This window comes from Agelaius phoeniceus, chromosome 7, assembly GCF_051311805.1.
Source record: "Agelaius phoeniceus isolate bAgePho1 chromosome 7, bAgePho1.hap1, whole genome shotgun sequence".
NCBI classification, from domain to species: Eukaryota; Metazoa; Chordata; class Aves; order Passeriformes; family Icteridae; genus Agelaius; species Agelaius phoeniceus.
The window spans coordinates 34,705,339-34,731,373 of NC_135271.1; the positions used below are offsets into that span (position 1 = coordinate 34,705,339).

The 26,035-nt window shown below is 43.3% G+C and overlaps 1 protein-coding gene across 4 annotated transcripts in view; it reads right to left on the reverse strand.

The window, feature by feature from the left end:
• The window catches only part of LOC129122676 (unconventional myosin-X-like), a 95,412-nt gene that overhangs the window by 10,663 nt on the left and 58,714 nt on the right, over window positions 1-26,035 (reverse strand). For all 4 annotated transcript variants that reach the window (XM_077181520.1, XM_077181519.1, XM_077181518.1 and 1 more), the window contains 12 exons: window positions 23,132-23,238; window positions 18,556-18,861; window positions 14,599-14,638; window positions 12,261-13,052; window positions 10,143-10,266; window positions 9,428-9,671; window positions 8,516-8,611; window positions 6,796-6,889; window positions 6,122-6,177; window positions 4,324-4,466; window positions 2,792-2,986; window positions 948-1,105 (listed from right to left, as the gene is read on the reverse strand). In XM_077181520.1, the coding sequence (XP_077037635.1) occupies window positions 948-1,105; window positions 2,792-2,986; window positions 4,324-4,466; window positions 6,122-6,177; window positions 6,796-6,889; window positions 8,516-8,611; window positions 9,428-9,671; window positions 10,143-10,266; window positions 12,261-13,052; window positions 14,599-14,638; window positions 18,556-18,861; window positions 23,132-23,238 (2,355 nt within the window). The remainder of the gene's footprint in view (window positions 1-947; window positions 1,106-2,791; window positions 2,987-4,323; window positions 4,467-6,121; window positions 6,178-6,795; window positions 6,890-8,515; window positions 8,612-9,427; window positions 9,672-10,142; window positions 10,267-12,260; window positions 13,053-14,598; window positions 14,639-18,555; window positions 18,862-23,131; window positions 23,239-26,035) is intronic.

The following is a 26,035-nucleotide window of genomic DNA, read 5'->3' on the forward strand; positions in this document are numbered from 1 at the left end:
TCAAGCATGGTTTTCATAATACATGTGGCATGATCCCTCTCTCCTATGTCCTTCAAGCTTTCAACAGGACATGGTTAATGGACTTTCTGACTACAACCATTTTCAGTGTGTAATAATGAGCCTGTTCTCAACTTGTCTGGTTGTACTATATGTGTTTACAGAATGAACAACCAAAATGCTCCATGGTGCTCAAAATCTGGGCCTGTCACTACCATACACACTGGATCACATTCTTCTTCTGCATTTTGTCCTAGACTTCTTCCTAACAATAAATTATGTTCCTTTTGTCCTTGAACCCGGAGCTGAAGTTTTCCACCATTTTCTACAATCACTCCCAGCTCTTTCTTCCTAAATAAAAACTATCTAATTGCATCTAGTTTAGAGTTCATCACAAACACACTTCTGAAATTTGCTTTGGTGTGTCTTCTTAAATGATTCTAGGTCTATTTGCCAAAGTTTCTGGCAAGTTTATTCTCAAAAATTTCTCCTGTGGTACATTTTCTGCTATTTTGAAGGATATTATCTTTCCACCCTTTACTCTGATATTTAACCATGCAAGCCTAAGGTATGAAGAGAACTTCAGGGCACATCAAAGTCAGCTGGCTGGTAGGAATGAATTTTTTTGTATTTGTGTCTGACAGATGCTTAGGAGCGGAAAGGATGGAGCAGAGATTTGCAAATAACTTGATGGTCTAATCCTGCATGCAATTTTTAATTGCACAGAGTCGTAGTCTAGATTTATGGAGACCAGCTAGCAAAATAAAATTCATGTAATATTTGATTATTTTTTTGTTGCACAGTTGTGTGAATTTATTTTTTTACCCTTTTTCATTTTCCCCTTAAGACAGTAACCCCATTTTTTGCCACATTCTCAGCAATGACTGGGTTAGGCCAGTGGTGGTCTGGCTGCTCCCAACTCAGGTGGGAATTAGCAGGCTGCCACCTACCCTGATGTCACGAATGAGCTGCTGTGTGGGTGTTTCTATGGGCACTTTGGTGTCGATGACCCCCTGGATGGCAGAGGCCCAGCGCATGGCTTCGTTCAGCAGCTTGGTGTACAGTCTGTAGGAGTGCTTCCTCCCGTGCACGATGATGTTCCAGTAGCCTGGCAGAAACAAAGGGGGAAACAAACCTGGAAGGTGAAACTGGCTGCCCTATTATGTAGCTGACTAGAGGTTAGGAACTGTGCCATTCACCTACAAGAAGGGCCAGAAGGAGAATCTGGGGAACTACAGGTCTGTCAGTTCAGCCTTGATACCAGGGAAGGCTATGGAGCAGATCAGCTCTCAAGGAGAGCAATGGAGCTGGGGAAGGGGCTGGAGCACAAGTCCCGTGGCTGAGGGAGCTGGGGGTGTTCAGCTTGGAGAAAATAAGGCTCAAGGGGGAGCTTATTACTATCTACAACTACCTGAAAGGAGGATGTAACCAGCTGGGGGTCTGTGCCTTCTCCCAGGTAGCAAGCAATAGGACAAGAGGAAAGGACTGCCAACAGACTGTCCAAGGAATTGGTTGAATCACCCACCCTGGAGGCATTAAAAAATGTGTAGATGTGGTACTTAGGTTGGCTTAGTGGTGGACTTGACAATGTTAGGCTAGTGGTTGAACTTGATTATTAAGAGATCATTGATTCTCTTTTTGCCTGTAGCTTGTGGCTGATGTAAAACCCCTGCTGCTTTCATAGCAATATACAGCATGTCTGGTTAAAATCCACTAGGGTAGACATTAACAGCCCCATTGCCAAAACAGATTTATAAATAGGCAAGTCCCAGTCCAGAGTCTGGTACAAAGACAGCTTTCCAAGATGGAAGTATCTTGCACTGTAACCTGACTACCTGCCTGCCAACCAGGCAGCTCACTTTCACAGACAGCATTTGGACTACACCATGCTGTTAATCACTTGGAAAATGACCACTCTACACACAGCACCTAGTCAGGTTGCCAAATCAACTCTTAGAACTTTTAAAAATGTATTTGACAACCTGAGAGAATGTGTCAACGTGATGGCAATTCTATCTGCTAAAGGCAGCTCTAGACATCTGTTGATACCAAAAATGTGGACACTTTCTTCTGAATGAGCAGAATAAATTTCCTCTCATCTCCCTTTACTAAATACTTCCGGCTTCCAGCCCTTTTAAAAGGTATCCCAAACAATTCCAGTATTCAAATGTCCAGTATTTCAAGTATTTTTCTAAGGTTCACAATCTTTGTATGAGGGATTCACCCTTTATCCGATAACCTGGGTTCCCTTCCAACTCCTAAGGCAAGCAATGGAGATCATGCCAGATCCTGCCCTCCCAGAACTCTGTCATGTTGCACAGAAAGCAAATGGGCCTTTGCTATCTTTTGTTTCTATCAAGTTGAGTGGTACCATAACACATGCACTGTACATCCCTTACAGTGTATGGGATGGCTGCTATTGAACATGTTAACACGGACCCCAGAGACAAACATAGATCATGCTACAAAGTGACAGTTCTGGAGATGTACTAATAATTACTGTCAACTACAGGAACTCACACCTGTTACCTTGCCTGGGGAACAATGAGATAGGCAGTGGCTCTACTCAGTGAGAAACATCAGCACTGTGTACCTGTGTCAGGTGTGAGGCACTTTGCACACTTTGCAAATCTCTTAGAGTGTCTATGGGCAGAGATGTTTGCAGCCACACACAAAGCCTCAGGTGACATCAAGACTGCCTTCTCAATGTGCCACACCCCTACAAGTCCTGTACCATCCCCTCTTCAGGAGCTGCACACCTGGAGTCTGCTCTTTACCACCTTCTCCCTCTCACCTGTGTCTTTGAAGACCCTCTCATCGGGCTGCACCACAGAGCAGAGGCTGTTGAGCACGAGCGTCCCGAGCTTGGCCGCTGTGCGCTCAGAGGACTTGTAGTAGTCGAGGGCAGTGTTGGTCAGGACAAACCAGCGCTTCTTCATCTTCAGGGAGGACATCTTGTTGCTGCTCTGAACCTCCTTATGAAGCCAGCCTGGCACGGAAACACAAACATGTCATTACCTGCATCTCTTGCTCCCATGGTCAGGACAAATAATTTCACTGTCATTTTAGATTTGTTGCAAAATAAAGAAAAAAAAAGATTAAGAAAATTCAATACTTCAACAGAAAAAAAATTACAGCCTGCACTGCATTGCTAAAGCTGTCAAAAAGATAATTTTCTACTCAGAGGTGTAAAAAGCAATGTCCACCCACAAGGCAAAATGTTCAGAAACGGTGGGACTGAACCAAGAGGCTCAAAAAACCAAAAATATATAGATCTTACGGAACATAGGCTTTTGTGTCTACTCTGCTGTAACAGAGACATCTTATTATGAAGAACAGAGCATACTCTGCAAACGATCATGTCTTTTTCTCTTTGACTAATGGACAGTATCAGATAAAAGGAACTGTTGACTTGAAATTAAGTATTTTGAAGTTAAGGTACTCAAACTGTTGTCTTATAGTCTCCTTTGTATCATTCAATCTCCTTGAAATTTTCAAGACTACGCCGGAAGGCTTTTGCCACATTTTGGTGACCCTCTTATTCCTGTCCTTCTGCCTTGCCATGACCGCTCCATGACCTTTATTTCTTCATAGTCATTTCTGGAAGATGCAAGGCAATTTGTTCATCCACTTGCTTTCCACAGACTGGATCAGGAATGTCTTCATACATTTAAGACCATGTGATGAGCTCAAAGTATAGAGGAAATTTAAAAATATTTAAAACAAATGGGTGAATATTTTGCAATATATGTGTGATCCCTACTCATGCTCCACCATCTTCAACTAAGCTCTGACTAAGGATGTAATTCAAAGCTTTTGCTCAACCTCAGAGAATTTCTCTCATTTCACTTTGTCTACCATAACCAGGTTAGTTAGTTTAGCTGAGGACAGCAGCAATCCCACAAAGATCTCTCTCCCTCCCTCCCTCCCTCTCTACATGACAGGTGTCAGAAGGAAGGAGCTGCCAACAAAAGCCACAGTGTCATGTTTTACTCCATCTAAGCCAGCTGCTCCTCATCAGCAGCCATGCTCCTTCCTATCCCCTGGTGGCATTTGCCAGACATGTTTAAATAGGCTAGAACTATCATCAGAAAAAGAAACATATGAAGCCTTTTTTTTTCCCCCACCTGGCAGGGAATTAGGTAAGAGCCAAGGCTAGCACACACGTGACACAGCAAGCAGCAGGCAGGAAGGTAGAGGGGGGCAGAGAATGACAGCTCCTGGGGAGCAGCTAAACCCTAGACTGAGTTAGCAACAATCAAGTCTCCCTGTCAGATAATAAGCAGAAGATAAGTTTCACATGTAATGGCATGTATTTCCTTTCACCTCTCACAAGGAACTCCTGGCCATCCACCTTGGATTCGCCTTTGGGTTTCTGCAGCAGGGAGATCCAGTGATGCATTTCCTCAGGAGTGTCGCTGTTGCAGTGAATCACACGATTGGCCGTGATGATCACAAAAGAATTCGGTCTGCCAGAAAACAAAAGCATTAAAATTAGTCATAACCACACAAATAACTCACAGCACACCCAGAGTCATGTTTTTTACCTTCCCATAAACAGAAAGACTTTCTGAATACAAACTACAGAGGAGTGCAGAAATACTTAAGATCATCTCTTCTTCAGTTGCTCTGTCAACTGATGACTGCAGAGACCAGCTAAATGAAATTAAATGTATTTCAAAAGCTACTTCCAAAGACTAGAAAATATTAATTCGTTAATAAGCAGCTGTTAAACGTTCTTGGCTCATTAGCAAAGGACTTTGACTGACTGGAGTGAACCAGTGCTTGTACCACTGGGCTGAGCTGGTACAGCCATTCTCCTTGTACTTATTAAAACCAGTGATGCAACAGCAAACCCCGATCTCAGCAGGATCAGCTGAAACATGTTTGAGATTGGTTGTACAAAGGATGGGCTGATCCTGACAAAACAGAGCAAAAACTGTTGTGTTGTACCTGGATGACTTTGTCCTTCTCCCGTCCTTCTTTTGTATCTTACCAAAAGAATATTCACAATTCTGTACAGAATTGATGTTTTACAGGAAAATAGAAAAATAGAAGTATGACCAGTTCCAAGAGGATAGACTCAGAAACATTTGAAAGCAAAAAAAGGTTTTTATGAGAAAACAGAGAAATTGAAAAGTAGAATGCAAGTATGAAGCAAAAGGTGCAATCAAGCTCTGTTAGAAAAATGCATAAATCTATGGAAGATCAAAATAAGCTGCATAAAAATGTTGTTTGAGAATAAGCATTCTCCTCAGAATTTGTTTAACATTGCTTCAAGCACTGATTTTCCAGAAAAGCATACATCAGCACACACAGAAACAAATTTTCACTGTTAAGCTTACTATTTGTTCCTAGTTTTCATGGGTTCACAGATTAATTATGAGGAGTACAGGCTGAGAACTGCCTAAAATGTTTTCATCAATGAAATCTTAGTTCATTTCTGAAAAGCATTTTCTAAACTACCAAAAACAAAGTCCTAGCAACCTGTGCCAGAGCCCAGAGCTCTGTCCCCAGACTACAGAGATAAATAACTTAATAGCTAACATTTTACTTCAGCACTGTGGTGAGTATCTTTGCCCTGGCTGAACCTGTTAATATGTGGGAAATAATTAAATGTTAACAAAAAGGGATATGAAATGTCCCATCATCTTTTCTCTGAAACTAACTAAAGGTCTGTGCTCTGTTGCATTGCAAAGATATCAAGAATAATACATATTTCTAAATTCATCCATTATTCTTCCACAATGCTGTTTCTTTCCCTGAATCTACAAAATTAACTCAAAATTACTCTGTTGAAAAAATGGAAGCGCTGCTTTTGCTGGACATATTTGTTCAGTGCTAGTGGTAGATAAAACTATAAATTTCTAACATTGAGATTATACTGTTTTCACTTTTAGGAGCTGAAGGAGAAACTTTGACTTGAAGACAATACATACATGGACTTCATGCCTATGAAGTGACATTGGTTGAAACAAGCTAAAGATTCCAGCTATGTTTATTTGTCTGGAGAAAGAGATGCATGAGTTGAAACAAATACAAACCCCACAGGAAACCTGGACCTACCTACAAAAATATTGCAGAGAGCTTCTGATTTAAGAGATGGTCAGATTATTGTACCTACCTATCAGGATTGTCTGAAGCACAGACAGAGTCAATAAGCCCAACATCCAGGGTTCCCTGCAGAGTGAAGAAGACACAGATTGCATTTTAGATTACAGGTGTTCTCCTCTGTGAATGGGATTGGAATTGAAGCCATTCATCTGACTTCCAATAGCTTGAGTAGAAATGAACACACGAGAAAGCCACAAGTGAGTCATCTCTGCTCCTTAAGCAGGAGTACAAGACATGCAAGGGGCTCCACAGGACTGGAGGAAAAACAGTTACAAGTTTCCAGAGGGTATTATGAAGGTCTGAAATAACCTTAGCTATTATCTCAGTACTGGCAAAATACATAAATACACCGTTTTTCCCAACTGCTATCTTCTGTCTGGAATAACTGTGACCCAGACTAGTCCCATCCAAAGACATTTTATCTGTGTGAGGCAGCCTCCCCCTTCTCCTCCAACTGAAAAGAGCTATCTGTGACCAAGATGAGCAACCCTCAACAAGCACCATGATGTTCCCCACTGCTTACCCTCTTTGCTACCAGCTTTGCTGTTTCTTTACAATTACCAATGTCCAAGTTTCTTACACTGCTTAAGAAGTACAGCACTGCACGTGCTGGAAAAACATGCACAAATAGTTAAACACAGAGGGCTCCAAGCATGCCCACAGGCTGGTTGCACAGTAACTCACCACAGCATTCTTTGGATTGGCCTGCTCATCCTGCATTTCCCTCAGCTGCTGTGCTGTAGCGCTGTGCACTCGGCTCAGAACATTAAACCAACCACTGCCAACCAAAACAGAATCACAGTTAAACTTTCAGTAGTGAAACTGGCTTGAGAACATGATCAAGGAACCTGGAAAGATTTCAGTGGGAAAATTTCTTCATTCACAATTTCCTGAATACTATGTCAAAATGTCTCTTGGGCTGATCATACCAGATTCCAATGTCTTCCTTCCTCCTTATTTACCCATGAAAATTCTGTGCACGTTCTTCAACCCACTGACAGCTGCTCCTGCAAAATCCAGTTTTCCACTTGTTATTCAAGGAACTCTTAAGTAGGCAGTGGCTTTACAGGGAGCCCATGTCAGCAGACTGAGAAGAGCATACAGCACTTGTAAAAACAGGGTTAGCTGGGAATCTTCCTGGACTAGAGTCCTAGAGACGCCTAGGAGTCTTCTTGATTAGTCCCTCTCTGATCTGCTAATAAACTTGAAAGTCATATGGCTGGCAATTAATCATGGGTTTGTTTATAAGTGAATTGGGAGTGAAGTTTTTTTGTCTGTGAAAGGGCTTCTCTTACAGACATATCTGGAGGCTAAGCACTGCTGCAGAAAAAGCAGATTCTTATCTGCAGCTTTCAGTGAGATCAGCAAACATCCATACCTCATGGAGGATTCTCAAACTGGATACTCTGCAACATCTGCTAATCTGCCCTTTGCTACTGCAAGTGCTGGTGCTTTCTTCTCCCTCAGAAGAAAGACTGATAGGGCATAGGCAGAGGCCACATTTGGTTTACACTCATCCTAACAATTCTGCAGTGTTATCTTAGGGCATGCCTACTGCAGTTGTGGAAGTTCTGGGTTAAGTTACTGTTCCTTCCACCACTGCTCCCTACATTTGCCCTTTCTTATCCATGTGGCTGTTCTTCAGTCTATTTCTGTTAAATTGTATCCAAACACCTTGCCCCTTTCTCTCCTACACCAAAATAATAATAAACCCTAAATAACTTCACAGAACCAGTAGATCAGAGAAACAGTTACACTGTCAGGGCTGAGAGAGCAAAAGCCTTGGTAAAAGTGGGAAGACATGAACAGCTGGGGACAGTAACCTCCTAACTTGGCTTTGCATAGCCAGGACAGGTTGTCCAACCTGCCCTTAAACAACTGATTCCCACTGTCTGGCCAGGATGCCAAGAAGGAAGGACATGAGTCACTTGTTTGCTTTGCACTTGGAAGATTTTATCAGATGACACTACAGACTCTGATAAGCTGCAGCCTTTTTCTGTCTCCTGGATAAAACCCAGCTGCTCTCGCAATCATTTACAGACAACATGAATAGACTTTTTGTTTGATTCAAGATTCCATTAAATAAATAAATCAGCTATTAGATGTTCCAGTTTATATTAAGGTTTGTGTGTCTGCTGAAGTAACCCTTGAATTCCACATGCTTATAGCCACATGAGAAGCTGGCAGTCCTGTGACTGCCAGACTGAACCACAACCTTGGTAGCTGTAACATCAAGTCCCCAGAGTAGGTGTGATGCATCCCAGGAAGCATGAAATGACACTTTGGAACAAATCCCCCATTTTCTCCAGTAAAATTGAATTGATTATGTTTCTAAAACTCTCCCGTGAGTAGCTGGGTCAGGCCTGCACTGAATGAACAAACCTAACAAAACTCCCTGCTGTACCTGGCATCTTCTGGTGACTCTGCAACAATGTGGTAAACTCGGTCTTCTGTCACAATGTCCAAGGCATTCTCCTTTTCATGAATATCCACAATCTCTCTGGAACACAAGAAAGCACAAGAGCCAAAGCTAAAAACCTTTCACAGGCCTGAATTCCATCTGGTCGATTCTTTCACATCATACCCTTCACCACACAGAAGGGAAAGCACTTGGTTCAGATGGCTTGTAACTCTGACAGAAATACAAAATTCCGCCAGTACACATCAAGATGTTTAAAAAGATCTGTACAGTTAAAAACCAAAGCTTAAGGCATTATATAGATTTTCAAGACACCAACAGACTAAATGGAAGAAGAGATAACAGGGAGGCTGATATAGAGATCTGTTTACAAAGTCGGGTGTGCCATTCTTTTTGGCACTTTACAGGCCTGCATAATGCTAATAGGTGACCAGTCTGTCCTTTCTTACAGCGGGAGCTGAGGAATTGACTATGGCAGCAGAAAGAGCATTCAGGACTCAGGAAAAGGCACAGTACATGCTGCCAAATTCAAATCCCGCTGTGAGCTTCATAATACCTCTGTGAAATGCCTGGAGAAGCCAGAAAACAGATGGAGTCTGGGTAGGAGAGAATGCATGGGGTATGTACTTAATTAGCCCCTCCTGGTCTGGTTCCATCCATGGCTTGGAAAGAGCTGCTGCTGGATTATGAAAGGCAAGACTGGGAAAAGAACTATCAAGTAATCACAGACTCCCTCCAGAGTAAAACTAGATGCCGTAATTGCCTTTTCCTTCCTTTGTTTCTGATTCTCCAAGCACCATGGGAGATACACAGGCCAATGAACAGCAGCACTGGACCCTTCACTACTGATTTAGAGAGTGAATACTAGGCATCAAAGGGATTTCTTTTTGCACTCACTTTGCCCTTCTGATATCAATAGTCCCCTTCAGCTTCTCCTCACTATCATTCTCGAAGTACATCAGCTTGGACTCCCGAAGCACAAACCAGCGGCGTTTCCAGTTGCGGCGTGACAGGGTTGACATTCCTCCGCCTTTTTTGTAGAGCCAGCCTGACTTGAGGGCCTCCTGCTTGGTGCGGAACCACATGAAGGCCTCGTTCTTCAGGACACACCAGCGCCGCCGCCATGGGTTCATGAGACCTCCTGCAAAAGAGAGGCAGCAAAACTTCAGCACACGCAGCAGGGGCCATGCTTCCACTTGAGCCTGCCCCCAGGCAGGAACAGTTGCCACTTCAGTTCCTACATCAAAAAAAGGAACTGAAGGAGAGAAACAAAGTTGTGCCTAATTTCACACATAGAAAAAACAAAACAAAACTAGTGAAACAAAAGCAAAATACAGAAATACATGCACTACTCCAGTATTTTTGTTCTGAGTTCAATTTCATAGCTGAGAATGAATCATTTAAGCCCATACCAAGTAGGCACAATGAAGTCTCAGTGGCAAAGATATCTCTGACATCCAGCTCTCTCTTTATTTGCTTTTTAAAATAAGAAAAAAAAGGAAGAATAAACTGAGAACTAAGTGCAAATAAAAATGATTATACTGGACAAACAGAAGAGGAAAGCAGGTTTCCTGGATCCCATCTATCCATGGTTCTGGCAAAATCCACTTACCTTTCATGTAGAGGTAACTGTGAAAATAGGGCGGACCTGAACCATTGAAGATAGTGATTCGTCCATTACAAAACTCTTCATCTGTATCAATGTAAACATCCACTTCTTCCTCACTCTCCAGAAACTAAAGAAAGAAGAAGAGCTATAGGCTACTTGGGTTCTCCTGGTCACAGGAGGACTGGAGCAGTTAACAGGGTTAGAGAAGTCACATGATCGAAAGGTGCAAAACTACACACAGTCCCTTTGCAAAAAAAGCACTATGGTAAAAGCAGAGGCTTGACAGCTTATCCATTAATGCCTAAAGCAAGAGCATGGAATTTTCATACCTGCAAGGAGAGAAGTGGACATGCCTAGAAAGCTCCAGTTCCCTGCAGTAACAAAACTCCCTGTTTCAAGGCACTACCCACCTTGCATAATCTAATTTGATGGGATTAAGAGAGAATTTTTCATTTTGGAGAAGTTTTCTGATTTTTCTGGCCACAATGCCAGACAAGATGGAATAGTGATTTAACCCCAGGAAGGAAATTACTTGTTTTGGGTTAAGAAAAAAAGCACAGTCCAGGATAACGGAACCCTAAAAACATCAATCTGAATTACTGAAATAATAGTACTGAATTTACTCATCTCTGTTCTCCAACTAGATAAAGCCCCTCAGCCATAAGAAAGTATTTCACGCACAAAATAATTTCCTTTACCTAAAATACAATTTCCTTTGATTTGCTTTATTAATTTAATACTAATGAAGCAGTTCCTTAGACCTTTTCCTTCCTCAAATGCATGTTGCTTCTTTTGAGTTCCCTTCTGTCTTCTCTCTGTGACCCTTTTGTCTCATCCCTGGTCCACTCATTCATTCCCTCCCTTGGCATTAAGTTTCAAAAACCAGGTAGACTTCAAACAGCAGCTACTGGTGGGATCTTGACTCAGCTGTGGTTATCACTTCCTGTGGCTCACACTATGACAAAATATCAACTGTTTTTTTTCATTAGTCTTACTCACCAATGAGCCCACCCTCACTTCTATTTGCATTTTAATGGTAGGAACCAGCCTAAGCTGTGACAGAATGATTCATGATTTGAAGATTACCTGACAGTGATCTGTGAGTACCTGCCCACAGAGAAGGTACCTTTACTCAAGCAGATCACATAAAAAATTCGGATGGCTGGCAGCTGACATTAGGGAAATGCAAACAAGACAACCATGCAACTTTTTAAAGAAAGGTCACAATCTGTCATTGAGAAAACACATTGAAGGAAGTAAATTTGAGTTCCTAAAAAAAAAAGATATTTTGTAGTTCAAGTGTCTCTTCTCAGGGATATCATTTATTAGAAATATTTTTGTGGCTGTCACTGGCTTCACACCTGAACTCCTCACTATCTTATGTGGGCCTTGACATCCTGGTCCTGTAAGGGGATTTATCACTGCATTATTAAGCTGCTGGCCTGAGAGCACTCAGGAGGTCCAGACCCAGTGCGGGATCTCAGCTGAGGTGCTGAAGTGCGAGGCCAATAGCCCAGCTTTACCACCCTGTCATTGTCCCTGCAGCAGGAATGAAAAGGTTCAGTGATCCTGGCTGTGTGCATTGGGACCCAGCCCAATCAGCACAGTAATTTCTTCCAGCTTTAGAATAGCTTAACTTGTACACAGCAGCTGAAAATAAACCCTTGACTCTGAACAGACTTAGAACAAGAGAAGTTTTAGTGATGGAGACAAATCAGCCTTTCCCAGCCTTTCCCATCTCCTCTTGTCATTGCACATTGGAATGTGGAATGGCCTTTCTGTGAAATCTCTCTAAGGTAGAAAATACACCTACAAAATACCAGTTGTTTGCTTTTCTTTCTCCTAAAGGGTCTTACAATAATATATGGCAATGGAAACAATCTAAAATAGGTACACATGTACTAGCTTGTGTGCCAGCAGACACCAGACAATCACAAGCCCTCTGGCCTTCAGCCTATCTATGACTCTTCCGTTTTTTTCAAGCTGATTATTGATAAAAGAGAGAGTTACATATCAGTAACTACACCCAGAGTGAGCAGGCATACAGTAAGAAGACAAAGATATTATAAACATCAACAAAGTCACACTAATGTCCAGAAGGGTGAAGGGAGAGATTCTCACCGAGTCCAGGCTGCCACGGTTGGAGTCCAGGCTGGTACCATGGGAGTGCCTCAGACCCTCCTCATCATTCAGAGGCTCAGCTGAGGCATTACCTGCATCTCCATAGCCATCAAACTCCTCATGGTCATAGTCAGACTCCACATCAGGGGGGGAGGTGTAAATGGGCTCTCCTGCCTCTCCACTGTTACTCCTCTGTGTATCAGAGACACTGCTGTAAACGCTTTCTGCTGGGTCAGACAGGGCTCTCTGCTCCTTGGGACTAGTGGTTCTTTCCACAGGCAGCCCTGGAGCAGGGGCAACCTCTCCCACTTCCCTCTGGAGAAGCAAAAGGCTTGTGTTTGCAACTTCCTTTGAGTAGTTACCACTATTTCTCGTGCCATGCTGATTTGAGACCACCAAACTGGAAGTTGGGCGTCCTTCATCATCGGCATGAAAACCCTCATCCACCTCTTCTTCAGCCAGTGGTGCCACCAGGCTGCAGTCAATGTTGAGTGTCCCCTCACTAGAAAGTGAGCGCTCTAAGTTCTGCACACTTTCATCCAGATTGCCAAAATCCAGCAGCTCCAAGAATTCCTGGGCAACCCTTGATGCCTCTTTTTCCAACCTCTGTATCTCTTCTTCTCGCTGCCGACAGATTTCATTCCTGGTGTCTTCAGAGATGACAGACATGTGATCCTCTTTCTGTTGCTGCAACTTTTCAATCTCCTTCTCCAGTCTTAAGATCTCCTCCATCTGACGTCTCTCTTCTTCTTGCAGGGGAATATCCACCTCCTCAGTGTTTACTGTTTCCACCTTAAAAGAATTTACAACAGTGTTAAAGCACTTTCTTCAACCTGTCTGTGTTCCTTGCCTGGACCTTTCATTCTTCCTGTCTCCTGTGCTTGCCTTATACTTACGATCTGCAGAAAGATGACTCCAAGCATCCTGCAATCATTCATGGTATAAAAGCTAAAGGTAGAACACTCTCTAGTTTGGACACTCTCTAGTTTAATGTTTTTTATATTCTGGTGCCCAAAACTGCACATAGGTACCTCATTTTTCCCAGCAATCTACCTCCATTATGAATCATACAAAGAAGCTCACTGGGTTCAGTGAATTTTTAGAAAAGCCTCTCTATCTGTTGGTCACTGTACGCTGCAATTCGAATAAAAGCAGCCTCAAAGTCTGTTCTCTCTTTTTGAACTCACACACATATAGGAGAAAGCAACTATATATGAATACATGTATAGACTACTTAAGAGCTGAAGATGTCCCAGAAATTCATTAAGATGTCTGGAAATTTCATTGTTTCCTGAAATGAGGATCTGACCATCAGAATCTGGGTCTGGAAGGGCTATTTGCATGAAGCAGGACTGTATCCACTCCAACCACAGCCCAACAAAACTCCACCCAGAATTTCTCTGCATTCTTTACCATCACTAGATGGCTGATGGCTGACTGCTGAAGACTCTGTCTTACTCTATCTTTTCCACACTGAAGTAACAGGAAATTTCTATCAGATACATGATAATTGGAAGATGGAAGATTCTGGTAGCTTTCACTGATGTTTTGGATAAAGCCATCCTCCCCTCCACAGAAGATGTTGAAAACATACGCATCAGAGAACAGATACACACATGAGAAAAAGTAAAAATAAATTCCAATAGGATTTCTTGTACTTCCTGATAGGACTTAATACAATGCAGTCAATATATTCACTTATTTAAGCCTTAATCCTTGTTTTCTTTATTTACCTAGTTGCTGGTTCTCTACTTGACTCTTACTAGTGGATGAATGCATTTCTATGCTTCCAACCTCTCCTGAACAAAGATGGCGTGAAACTGGGAAACAAGTGGTATGGGAAAAAAACCAATGAAATACACAGCCATTTTCACACACCTCAGGGTAGGTGGTCTGCTCTTTGGTATGTCGAGTACCAACAATTAGACCAGTTACAAGGGGTTTATTTTAGCCATGGCAGCAGTTGGCTGCACTCTTATTTCGGCTGTTACAGGCAACAATCCAGCGAAACAGACTGTGTCACAGTGTAGCACATCACAAGGTTATCTAACAAGCTCAAGCAGTAGAGATAAAAATAGGATGCTGCATGTTCAATATGGAAATTTTCAAATAGAACCAGTGCAGGCTCATGCAAGAGCCTTGAAAAAAGCCCTACCTTGTTAACTCTGTGCACCTTTGCCTGCAGGTTTTGCGTGAACAAAGCCCATTTTTTAAATAGTGTTGTCATAATACTGATGCTGCCACAACAGTATCAGTATCCAGGCAAAGCAGAGGCAATGAAGGACACTTCACAGATATTCACAAGAAACCATGTGAAAAGAACAACTTTTAAACTTACCTGGGCCACCTGCAATAGCGCATTCAGTTGCTCCTTTTCTCTGTCAAAAACAAAATATAACAGTCAGAGACAGACCTAGTTCTCCTACATGAGGTTTTCAGAATTACATGGACACATCATCCCTCCATGGATAAGGTTAAAATGAGGTACTTGCTGTAAGACTGATTTAAAAGCTTTTGCAATTTAGTAAAAATCCAATTCTCTGTGGTTGGCATGACCTTTGTGGATGTAACAGATTTTCCCCATGCACTTAACTTTCAGATCAATTAGGAAATTAGATTAGTTGGAACACACCAGGAAGGACATTGGAAACAGTGACAGAAAGACAAATCAGACTCATGATAAATGTAAACAGAATCTTCTGAAGTACAATAAATCTGTGCATATTGAGGCTGTGTAATTGACAGATATCAGGAAACTGTTCATTTTTTAAAAATAGAATTATTGCAATACCAGCACTGAATTTGTGTTTTGTTTTGCTTTTACTGTATTAAAGCCCCAACTCACATAACTTCTCAGTGGCATGCAAAATCCAGTTAATTAGTGAAGACTGTAAGAGTCAGAGTTTGTTAGTAAATGTGAGCAGAGGAAAAAAACTATCCCACAGTGTTGCAGTTCTACCCAGTTCGAAAAGATTACACTCCATAGCAAAGCTATCACTATGGCCAGTTTCTCCAGAGCAAGAATGCTACAAACAACTGAACCAGCAGACAGACAAATGCCAGGGTCATGCTTAGGGAGCAGGAATAGGATGCTGCTGGATGGAAGAAAGTGACCACTGCCAGTGGTGACTTTCAAACCTATAATTCAACCCCAGGGAGAACAGAAGGGCAATGATATTTTTTTCCCAGGCCTTGCAGATTTTCCCAGACAAATTCTAAACTGCAGCTGTAAGTCACAAAGTCCTTAAAACTTTTGCTCTTGTGCTCACACTCTCAAAAAAAAAAAAAATCCAGGAAATATTTGTAAATGAAAGCTGACATAAGTGAGATCCAGATGGTTCCAACTCTACCTACTGAAAGATCCCTAGCAGTCATCATGAGTAAAACAACTGCCTTAAATTACAAGACAGCTCAAAAGCAACACCATCACAACCATTCTAAAACACATTAGGAGTGCCACCTATGATCTACATAAAAATTCCTGCAACTGTTGCTCACAGTTTTTAAACCTTTGGTATTTCTTCCTGCTTTCTAGTCATCATCAACTGATCTACACTCTTCCTGAAATGTGATACCCAAAACTAGGGACAGTACTCCAACTGAAGGGTATTGAACCATCACCTCATCCTACAGAAACAATTCTGTTTATAGAGATCATTTGCTTTCCCCTCTCACACAGCATGACACTGGTGACACACTCAACTTAGCCTCCAGACCTTCCTCCTGCTGTTGAAGTAAGCATTCCTCCTCCGCTCCCTGTGCATTTGATTATTCCTGACTGTAAATCTGCATATGTCTGTACCCAAAGTTATCCTGTTTTTCAGATCCTTTAACTTGCCAAAATTATCTGAACTGTAATCCTAGGCTATAAGCCTACAGCCCCTCAGCAGATGGTTTTATCTGCAAATTTAATAAGGATATTCATGTTTCCTTATCCAAGTTCTTATGAAAACATTGCACAAGTACCATATCCAGCAGAGATCATGGAAAAATCCCATTCAAGAGTTCTCTTTTATTTAACAAAAAGCTACTATTGTTTATTAATTAAATGCAGAAAAAATACAAATCCTAATCTTGCTTCACATACTTTTTCCCAAAGCAGATTTCTTCAAGCATCTTAGAGTATTGTCATAACGTATCAAAGCCCTTACCAAGCTTTTATCTACCCAAAGTCAAGTTACCTATCCTCCATGGCTTTTCCCTGTCCACAAGACATGCCATAAGACACCACAGAAGGAAACAGGTAACTCTAACACTGTTCTCAGAAATCCACATTAGCTTAATTCCTTTATCAAGCATTTACAACTGTTTGATTGTTTGTTTCAGTATTTTCCTGAAACTGAGGTCAGGCTGACTGGTCCACATTTCCCTTATTTATGTATCTTCCTTTTCCCATTTTAAAAGGGGGTCATAATTGTTTGGTATTTTCCATTTTTATGGAAAAATTACTATCCACATTACTATCCACAAAGAAGAAGAAAGAGAATAGCTATTGTTTTAAACTGCTTTACCTAGTTCTTGAAGTATCCAAACATTACTTTCACCAAATCCCCATAACTTCTTTATAATTTGTAATTTGATTTATCTGAGCATTTTCTAACTTTTATTTTCATGACATGTTCTAAATTCTTGCACATTCTTCCTAATCGTATTTAATATCCAACAGTTAAACTTTTGGGGAAGATAAAAATAGCATCAAATACCTCATTTCTCTCAACATTATTATTTTTCTTCCTGTTGAATGTTAGACCAAATTGTTCCGTGTCTCCCCTCTGCTAAAACTGTATGTACAATAACTGCATGCCAACTTCTGGTTCACTACAGCTCAAATCATGCCTAGGTCCTTCTGACTTTGTCTCTACATTTGTGTTGCTTTTTGCTTGTTCTCAGTGGACTTCCACCTCATTTTTTAGGTCAAATGGATGTTCAGAAGTTAGACACATTGGTCTGCTAGTACCGTCCTGGCTACTCACTCAGGTGCCATTTAACATTAATTAGAAAATGAAAATAAAATGAGTTTGCCTGACTCCCAGAAACATTGACACTTCTCTGCTATGATGCTGGGTTGAACACATTTCTTATGCTCTGGGAACTGAAGGGCAAAAACACTCTATAGCCAATAAACTAGATAGGTCCTTCCTTCTATTAGAGAATCAAATGCTGAGTTGGAAGGGACTCATCAGGATCAATGAGTCCAACTCCTGGTCCTGTGCAGGACACCCCAAGAGTCACACCATGGGCCTGAGAGCATTGTCCAAATGCTTCCTGAACTCTGTTGGGCTTGGTGCTGTGGGCACTTCTTTGGGGAATCTGTTCCAATACTGACAACCCTCTGGGTGAAAAACCTTTTCCTGGTATTGAACCTGAATCTTCCCTAACTCGGCTTCCTGACATTTCCTTGAGTCCTGTCACTGGGCATGAGAGTCAAGAGATCAGAGCCTACTCCTCCTCTTCCCCTCATGAGGATGTTGAAGACCACAATGAGGTCTTCCCTCAGTCTCCTCAAGTGACCTCAGTCAGTCCTCATACAGCTTCCTCTCCAGACATTCACCATCCTCACTGTCCTGCTTTGGACACTCTCTAGTTTAATGCTTTTTATATTCTGGTGCCCAAAACTGCACACTGGATTCAAGGTGAGTGCTTCTAACCTTAGAATTTTCTGATGCTTGCCACACAGTCTGATGAGATCCCCCTTTGGGAAAGTACATAACAAAAGCCTAGGAGAACTACTCCTGAAAAGCAAACTACCACACCATTATATGTTGAAATTTATATATAATAAACCCAGCAGAGTCCAGCAAGTGCAGCAAGCAGCAGTGCTGACCCCACAGACTGCAGCACTTCCCATTTGCTGCAAGAACTGCCAGGTAAGTTCCTTCATTCCCATGAGGGATTCCTGCCATCCTTCCCCTTTGTCTCCCAACAGCGTGGTCACCTGCAAAGGCTGTCATCTTGAGTGGGAGGCTCTGATGCCATTTTCCCTTTGACTCCCTGTGCACCATGGCATGTGGCGGGTGCCATCTTGGAAAGAGGGATTTCCACCATTTTGGGTTTCAGATTGTTCTCAGGGAGTTTGTGAGATTTAGCAATTTTGTATATAGTGATTATTTACTGTTGGTTTTTGCCTGTTGCAGCTTCACTTGTTAGTAAACTTATTTTTTCGCTTATAGCTACTTGTATTCATTCTTTATTGGTGGTATTGGGACTGGTTAAAACAAAGGGGGAGAACCCATTCTAGAATGTTCCCCTTTAAACTGCCTAAACCCAAGACAGAATGCAAGATACCATCCTGTACCTTTCCTTCACCTCTTCCTCTTCCTGTTTCCTCCTACGCTCCTCCTCTTCTTGCCATTGTCTTTCCTCTTCCTCTCTTCTGATCTGCTCTTCCTCCTCCTGCCTCCTCCTCTCCTCGGCTTCCTGCCGGCGCCGCAGCTCCTGCTGCAGCAGGTGCTGGTAGAGGCTGCGAGCCAGGCGGCCACGCCAGTGCTTCTGCAGGGTCACCGCAGAGGCCTTCAGGCGCTGCAGGCTCTTCTTCCAGAAGTATGCTCGGTAGTTCTTTTGGATTATTACAACACTGGATAGCACCTTCTGATACTTCTTCCTGAAAACAGAACCACACACTTAATGCATCTCTAAGTCATACGTGCTCTGCATTCCTCATGCCCTTGCACACTGACCACATCCACAGGAAAGTCCTTTTCGAAAAGCACAGGTCAGAAGTGATATGATTTCTGTTCCTCTCCTGCCACTCACTACCTGTAAATCATATTCACCTCACTGTTCTCCCTCCTAATCTACCAATAGTTTGTTTCAATGGGCACCTACTTTTGTGAAGACTCTCAGACGATGAGGGAGAGGTATTTGGCCATGGAAAGGGAAGGTCCTCTGGCCCAAAGTCTCCTTGCATTGCACATAAACACATTCACTGTGCAGTGGGCATAATCACTAAGTATGGATTTATTATAATAGAAACATACAAATGCCCTTACTATATGAGAACAAATATTGGTCCATCTCTTAAGTGGCCAAAAGCAAATTACTCCAGGAAAGGCAAAAACAGTGCAAAAATAGATTTGGTGACATTAATTTCACGTTGTCTGGGAGAAAACACACTGATACTACAATACTGATGGCTGAATCAAACATCATAACAAGTTCACATAAACGAATGTATTGCACAACATTTTGCCTAAACAAGAATCACAGAATATCTTGAGTTGCAAGAGACCCACAAGGATCGTCAATGACATCAAAATCAACTCTACAGCACTTTTAAGAACATGATAGGGCCCCAAAACACAACAATCATCATTTAGTATTTCTGTAGTCTAGTAATGTTGTAGAAAAGCCAGGTTTTGCCTCTGCATTAAAGACTACCTTTATCAAGGACATGAAAAAAGCTCCTGGTAGAAGTTTGTACATGATACATAAACTGGGAAATAACAGGAGTTAGCATTACACAGTAATCTGGATCAATTTGTAAACTAGATTCAAGCAAACATTAAACAATCCAAAAGAGCCAATCATAAGGTTTTGTATTGAAGAATCAAAGGCCAAACACAACTGATGTGGGACTATGTTGGGACGCAGCAAGTCAAAACTGGATTTTTGGGCCCTAGGTCATCACACAAAGGCAAACTCCCACCACAATGCTATAGAAAAAAATACTACTCAGATTCTTATTCTTGTAAGCAGAAATACTGTTGTATAGAATACTGCTTTTATTCTGTGCTCTGTGCTAGCACCCCCATTTCAAGAACAATGTCAGACCCTCAAGTGATTTTTGAGGAAGCAGGACTGGAACCAGAAATTCAGGCTTACAGAATGAGAGCAATTGCTCCATGCAGGACCTTAAGAAACAGAAAAGCCTAAGGAAAGGCTTTACCCCAGTTAAAGTATCCACATTTCTATTTTTCCAACAGGGGCCATAAGATTTAACCAACCTGAAGCTGACATCTATTAAGGCTGAAAATAAGCAGACATTTTTTAAAGTAATTTAATATATTTGGATGCCTTAGTATCTTGCACTGGGGAAACAACCATTGGTACTAGTCAAATGAAAAACTTTTCTAATCCAAACAAAATGTGCAGAGAGAAATTCTCTGGGGCTGTTGCACAGGATCTTGGGCCAGAAGGCTACAGTAATCCTTGAGGTCTTGCAGTCCTAGAAAGCACAGTGGAAAAAGCATGGTATTCTCACACAAACTTCCCACAGATCTTCTGCAACACCCTGAGGAAAAGACACACCTTAAAATCCCTCTCCTGGCAAGGAAATTCCCTTCAAATGGCAACAGGGACCTATGCTGACAGCTTGCCACCTCCCTGCACATCAGATCCATCAGCCCAGTCAAGAAAATCAGGAGAGGGATGCTAATAGATGTAGTGTGCAGAGGTCATGCTCTTTTCCATAAGTATTAAGTCAAAAGGAGGAAGCACAGAGAAAAGAAAAGGAAAAGCAAGAGGTGGTAAGCAGTAGGAAGTTTTAGGTTAATTACTACTGGGCTGCAGTCCCCTCATCCCCACTCCTTCTGTCCACCCTGTGCCCTGCACATGGGGTGTGAACAGCTGCACATGCACTCTCTGCCAAGGCAGACTAAGTGCATCAAAAAGGGTGCTCTGACTTTTACAAAATGCATCTGCCAGAAACTCTCTCAAGTGCAACATGTGCCAAGCCCTGCCCAGCTCCAGGCCAGCACTGCCTGCTAATCTGCCAAGCTGAAGTGCCCCCTCATTCCTCATGACCACAGCCAAGCTTGCAGATGCCCTTCAGCTGGAATTGCTGCTCACAGGCTGCAAACCTCATTCCCCTTGTTCAAGCTTCCACTCACCCTTCTGCATTGGCCAAAGAAGTTCAACCTGCAGACCAAGCGAAGGGGCTGGGAGACCTCCTGACCATGCAGCACACCAGAGAGGGCAGGCTGGCTGCAAGACTCAATGCTGTATTTGAAATTTACTTAATTATTCTGTCAATGAGCTGTAGTTAGCAGTTATGCCTCCAAGGACTAGAGATCACAGGGTTACGGAGCAATTTGCTACTGTCTTCTTCCCATGAAGAACAGTCCTGAAGAAACCAGGGCACAGCCAAGTTCACACATGGATCCTGTACTATGTGGTTTTTAGCTGGTGAAGCTGTTACCTGCATCTCAGAGTTTCCAGATTAGCTACATAAGAATGGGGTCCTTTCAGTGGGCTTGATTTTCTTGTCTCACATTTTAGTGATCAGAGACACTAGGCTGCATAGGCTGCAGGGAATGAGAGCAAAGAAAATCTGGTTCTCCAGGCTCAGAACAAGTTCACAAAGGGGGAGAAACCAGTAAAATCCCTCGTTTGCCAGTCTACTTTGCATGAGACCAAATGAATTTAAATACACTTATACTTGCAAAACTAACAGAAATGGTACAAGCTTAAGGCAACACATACTGATATTCCTGCCCAACTCTGCACAGACCATTCAGCACTTGCCCAGATGAACTCCTGCCTGCTGGACTTTTTTCAATCCAGGTGCAGTGCAACTGGAAACTCTCTTCACAGAAAGTTTTACAGACCCCCTTCCAGCTCTTCTTTACTCTCCTCCCCTGTGAAGTCCAGTTACCTCCAGCTGCTTGTGAAGATTTACAGTCTGGCTGCAGAAGCACAGCTTGTCCTTAAGGATGAGACTCATAACAGCAACATGTGGGATGAGGAATTCAGAAGTGTGGAGGCTGAAGGACCACAAGATTTCTAACCAAGAGGAACACTGCTGCCACACAGTCTCCATCACAGCCCTGCAGGACAGCAGCTTCCTCACCAGGATCTCAGAAAAGCAGTAATCCAGTATGCCTGCAGTGGTTGTTTCCAGCAAATCAATTTTCCTGTGCTAATCCCTACCCCTCTCTCCAAACGCTAGACAAAAAGTAAAAGAGAGAAGACACCCTGACATAAAGAACTTGCAATCTCATGTACCAACAATAGAGCGAGCTCATTTGTCTTCCTAGAGGGAAATAAATAAATGAATAAAAAGCCCCAGAGACCAAATGTGTATTTTGCTGATATTCCACACTGGCAAGGCAGGGTACAACCCTTGCACACATTTCCCAATGAAAAATGAGCTACCTGGTGTAACTGGAGCTCTAAGAAGAGTGCCTGCTGAAACAGTTCTCCTAGCCAGGGATTTCACCTCCTCACAACCCTGACTGACAGGTGTCTGGAGCAAAGACCAGCCAGGAAAGAGCATCTTACTGGGATTAAGTGTGCATACCACAGCCATTAAGGAGTCAGCTGTTGCACTGACTTCGAGGGCAGAGGAGGGGCCGTTTGTCTGCAGTTGGTTCTCCCAAACCTTCACTGGTCAGGTGCAAAAGGGAGAGGCAAGAGGAGATTACTGTTGCAGAGCTGGCCAAAAACCAATTCTGAACAGTTAATTAAAAGGAGGGGGAGATCACAAGGCAAACAGGCAGGGCGAGGAAAGAGGGCGAGCAAAGGCAGAACTGCAAGTGAGGAAGAAGCAATTGGCAGGGGGAGCAGAAAACAGAGTTGACAGGCACAAGGGAAAGGAGGGGACCCAAAGCGTAGGTGGGGCCCAGCCAGGAGAGCCCTGAAGGCAAGGAAAAGGTGTCATCACAGGCAAGCAATGGGTACAAAAGTCCACGGGAAGCCTGCTGAGCAGCGTTGAGGGAAGGTGCAAACGTGCACATAACTGAAAAAGAGGTGCCAAAGGTGCAGGAAGGTTTCAGCAGAGCTGATGCTGGCAGGGAGGGCAGATTCTGCAGCTCTCCCTTAGAACACAGGAGGGGAAGACGGGACGGATGCTAGGGGACTAGAGAGCAAAGCAGGGTGTCGGGGCAACCCAGGCACGCAAGCACAGGGATGGTGGGGCAGCCCCCAGCACTGACCTTGCCATGTAGCCCAAGACGTGGGCCCGGATGACTATAGCTGCTTTCCTCAACTCCTCTTCCCGATCCTTCTCCAGCTTCTGCTCAAGAGCTTCCTTCAGGAAAACCTGACGCCACGGGGAGGAGTTTCAGTAAACACAAAGAGAGGAAAGAAGTCAGTCCCCGGGAGAGCCGGGCGGTTTCATCCCCGGGTGAGCGGCGCGGAGAGCGCTCCGTGCCCGGGCGGCTGCGCTGCCGCCGCCTCCGCCCCCGCGCTGCCCCGGGCGCCCGCACTGCGAGCGCCGGGAAAAGTTCTGCAGCGGCGGGAGCCAAACTCCGAGCCCAACCCCCGCCGCCCTCACTCGGTGGTCAAGACTTAAAAGAGAGAGAGGGAGGGAGCAGAGGAAGGAGGGAAAGAGGAGGGAGGAGGAGAGCCCAAGTTTGCGCCTGTGCTTAACTCTTTCCCAGCTGACAGCTTGCCCGGCGCAATCCGGTACCTCCCTGCAGCAGGCACTGGGACCTGCTTGGGTGATTAAATATTTTGCGAAGAAACTCCTCCGCGTTTCAAGGAAAGGGAGGAACTTCTCGATTTCTAGACTCCAGGAAGTAACTTTTACAGGAATCTTAATGGCAGGCAGGCGAAAAGCCAAAAGCCCAGTCGAGACAGAAAGCTTACTCTCAAGCCCACCGGTGCTGAAGCCCTCCACCGACCTCCAGACACTCTGGGGTGAGATGCTTCCGTGCTGAAGAGGTTCCACAGTGGAGCATGACTAGGGGCAACTGAGCTCTGACCACAGAACTCTCCAAGTATTACTGGTTGCACCCCAGTGTCCAGTATTTTAATTCTCAAGCATCTTTCACCGCCTGTATTTACAACTTCTGCTCGGTGCTAAATGCTTGTGAAGAATGCAGGTGCTACGTTAAAGACAAAAGAACTGAGATACGAGCAAGATAAGGCCATGTTTACAGGAATTGTGCTGACATGTCTAAGCAATGTTAAATCAGCTGGCGTGCATTAGGTTAGCACAGGATTCAGCAGAAATTCCTGAAATAAATGTGCTGCTTTTTGAGATGGATTGCAGCCTGCAGGGAGCTCCACGGTGCTGTGGGTACACTGCTAGCAGTACCCAGACTAGAATAAGCTGGTGAGACATGTCCATACAAGCTGCGGTCACAGCAGAAAGTGCCATATGGCCATGCTCGTGTGACCTGCTGCCTGGCATTGAATAAATCCCTGCCAGGGCCAGCAGCAGAACAGGCTACACTAGGGAAGTGCAGCCCCACTTGTTAAAGCACTCTCATATACACAGAATGTGAGCTGATATTCATCAATCTGCAGAACTCAGAACCACATTAATCAGTAGAAACTCCTTACAAATGTACTGGATGCATGTGGTTGTGCTGAGAGGCCAAAGATTTGAACAGTCATTTAGTCCAGTGCCCTGCACCAACTGCCCTCTTTCTCCCCTCTGTGTCCCTCTATACCTTCTCCTCCATCACTGCTTTTGGCCTCATCCCTTAAGGCTCTTCCTTCCCCCTGCAATTACCATTGTGTACTGACACCTCTCCCTGAGTTAGTACCCATAGCCAGTGGCTTTCCTGCACTTGAATTTCTCCTGGGGAGCAGCTTCCATTAAGAAATGAGCTGTTTTGTAATGACTAAATAACCATGGGTAGCCTGAAAAGAAGCTTCATTATCAAGGTACTGCCAACCATGAAGCTGGCATCCTTCCCTGCAAGTTGTACATCCACTCCCTCTGTAAACTCAACAATCTTTTAAAGATTTCTTTGAGGCAGGGATTGCTCTTTCCATTACATTCCAGACCCAAGCAGCAGTCACCCATTTCAAGAATGCAACCAGCAAAACACTGTCTCGGTCCATTATCTTCATCAAATTGTAAAAATACTCAGACCATCAGTATTTCCCTAGCAAGCACAGTCTTTGCTGAGCCAGACCAGTTTGGGGTGGGGGAGGAACTTCAGGGCATGCAGAGATCCATGAGACTCAACCCTAATCCTATACGATTACAGGATCTATATATGCTGGAGTGAGGGGTTAATCTCAAAATCCAGCAATATCTAGTTATAAACTTTTGGCATTTTGAAGGTTTGGAGGTTGTTTAAACTCCACGAGATGACAAGGAAGAATAACATGCATTTCAAGTCCAGAAGTTTTTTTGATACCTTGTAGAAATAAACTAGAAAGTGGCTGTTTCTTTGTCATTATTCATAGTCATTTTCTGAAAACATAGGATTGTTTTCATTTCAGAAAAAAATGATTGAACAAAACATACAAGGTTATGTTGTATTACACGGATTTTACAAGGTTACATCTATCACATTCTGCTGGTACTAGACACTGGCCAGGTTTTAAACCACAGTGCATCACCACGCTGTTCCTCACAGAACCTCAAAGCCTGCATGCACCATCAGTGGGACAGTGAACATGCTAAGCTGTCACAGAGATCAGCAGACACAAATGTAACTCTTTGGGTACCTATGTGTACATAAGTGGGATCATATGATTCTTGGGGACAGCACTGGGAAAGCAGGAAGTGGGTCACTGTGACCTGGATGCCAAACAGTGTACAGCAACCTCCTCCAAACAGGCCCTGCAAACCAGCGGGTTGAAATGTGGAAATTAATGCCTTCAAACAGCAAAGGTTACTGTATTAAACCACTGTAGGAAATCTGTGTTGTGGGTATGGTAAGTATGGCAGAAGGCCCAGGTGCACTGAAGAAAGGGTCATATGGGAGCTGCTGCCCCATCCCTGCACATTCCCAGTGAAGGCAAAGGCACCTTAGCACAATCTCTTTCATGATCACACTGCTTGTTTGCATTCAAGCCCTCAACTCTGCCATACCACCATATAAAACCTGTATTGCATACATTAATACCTCTTATAAACATTAATTTGACAATTG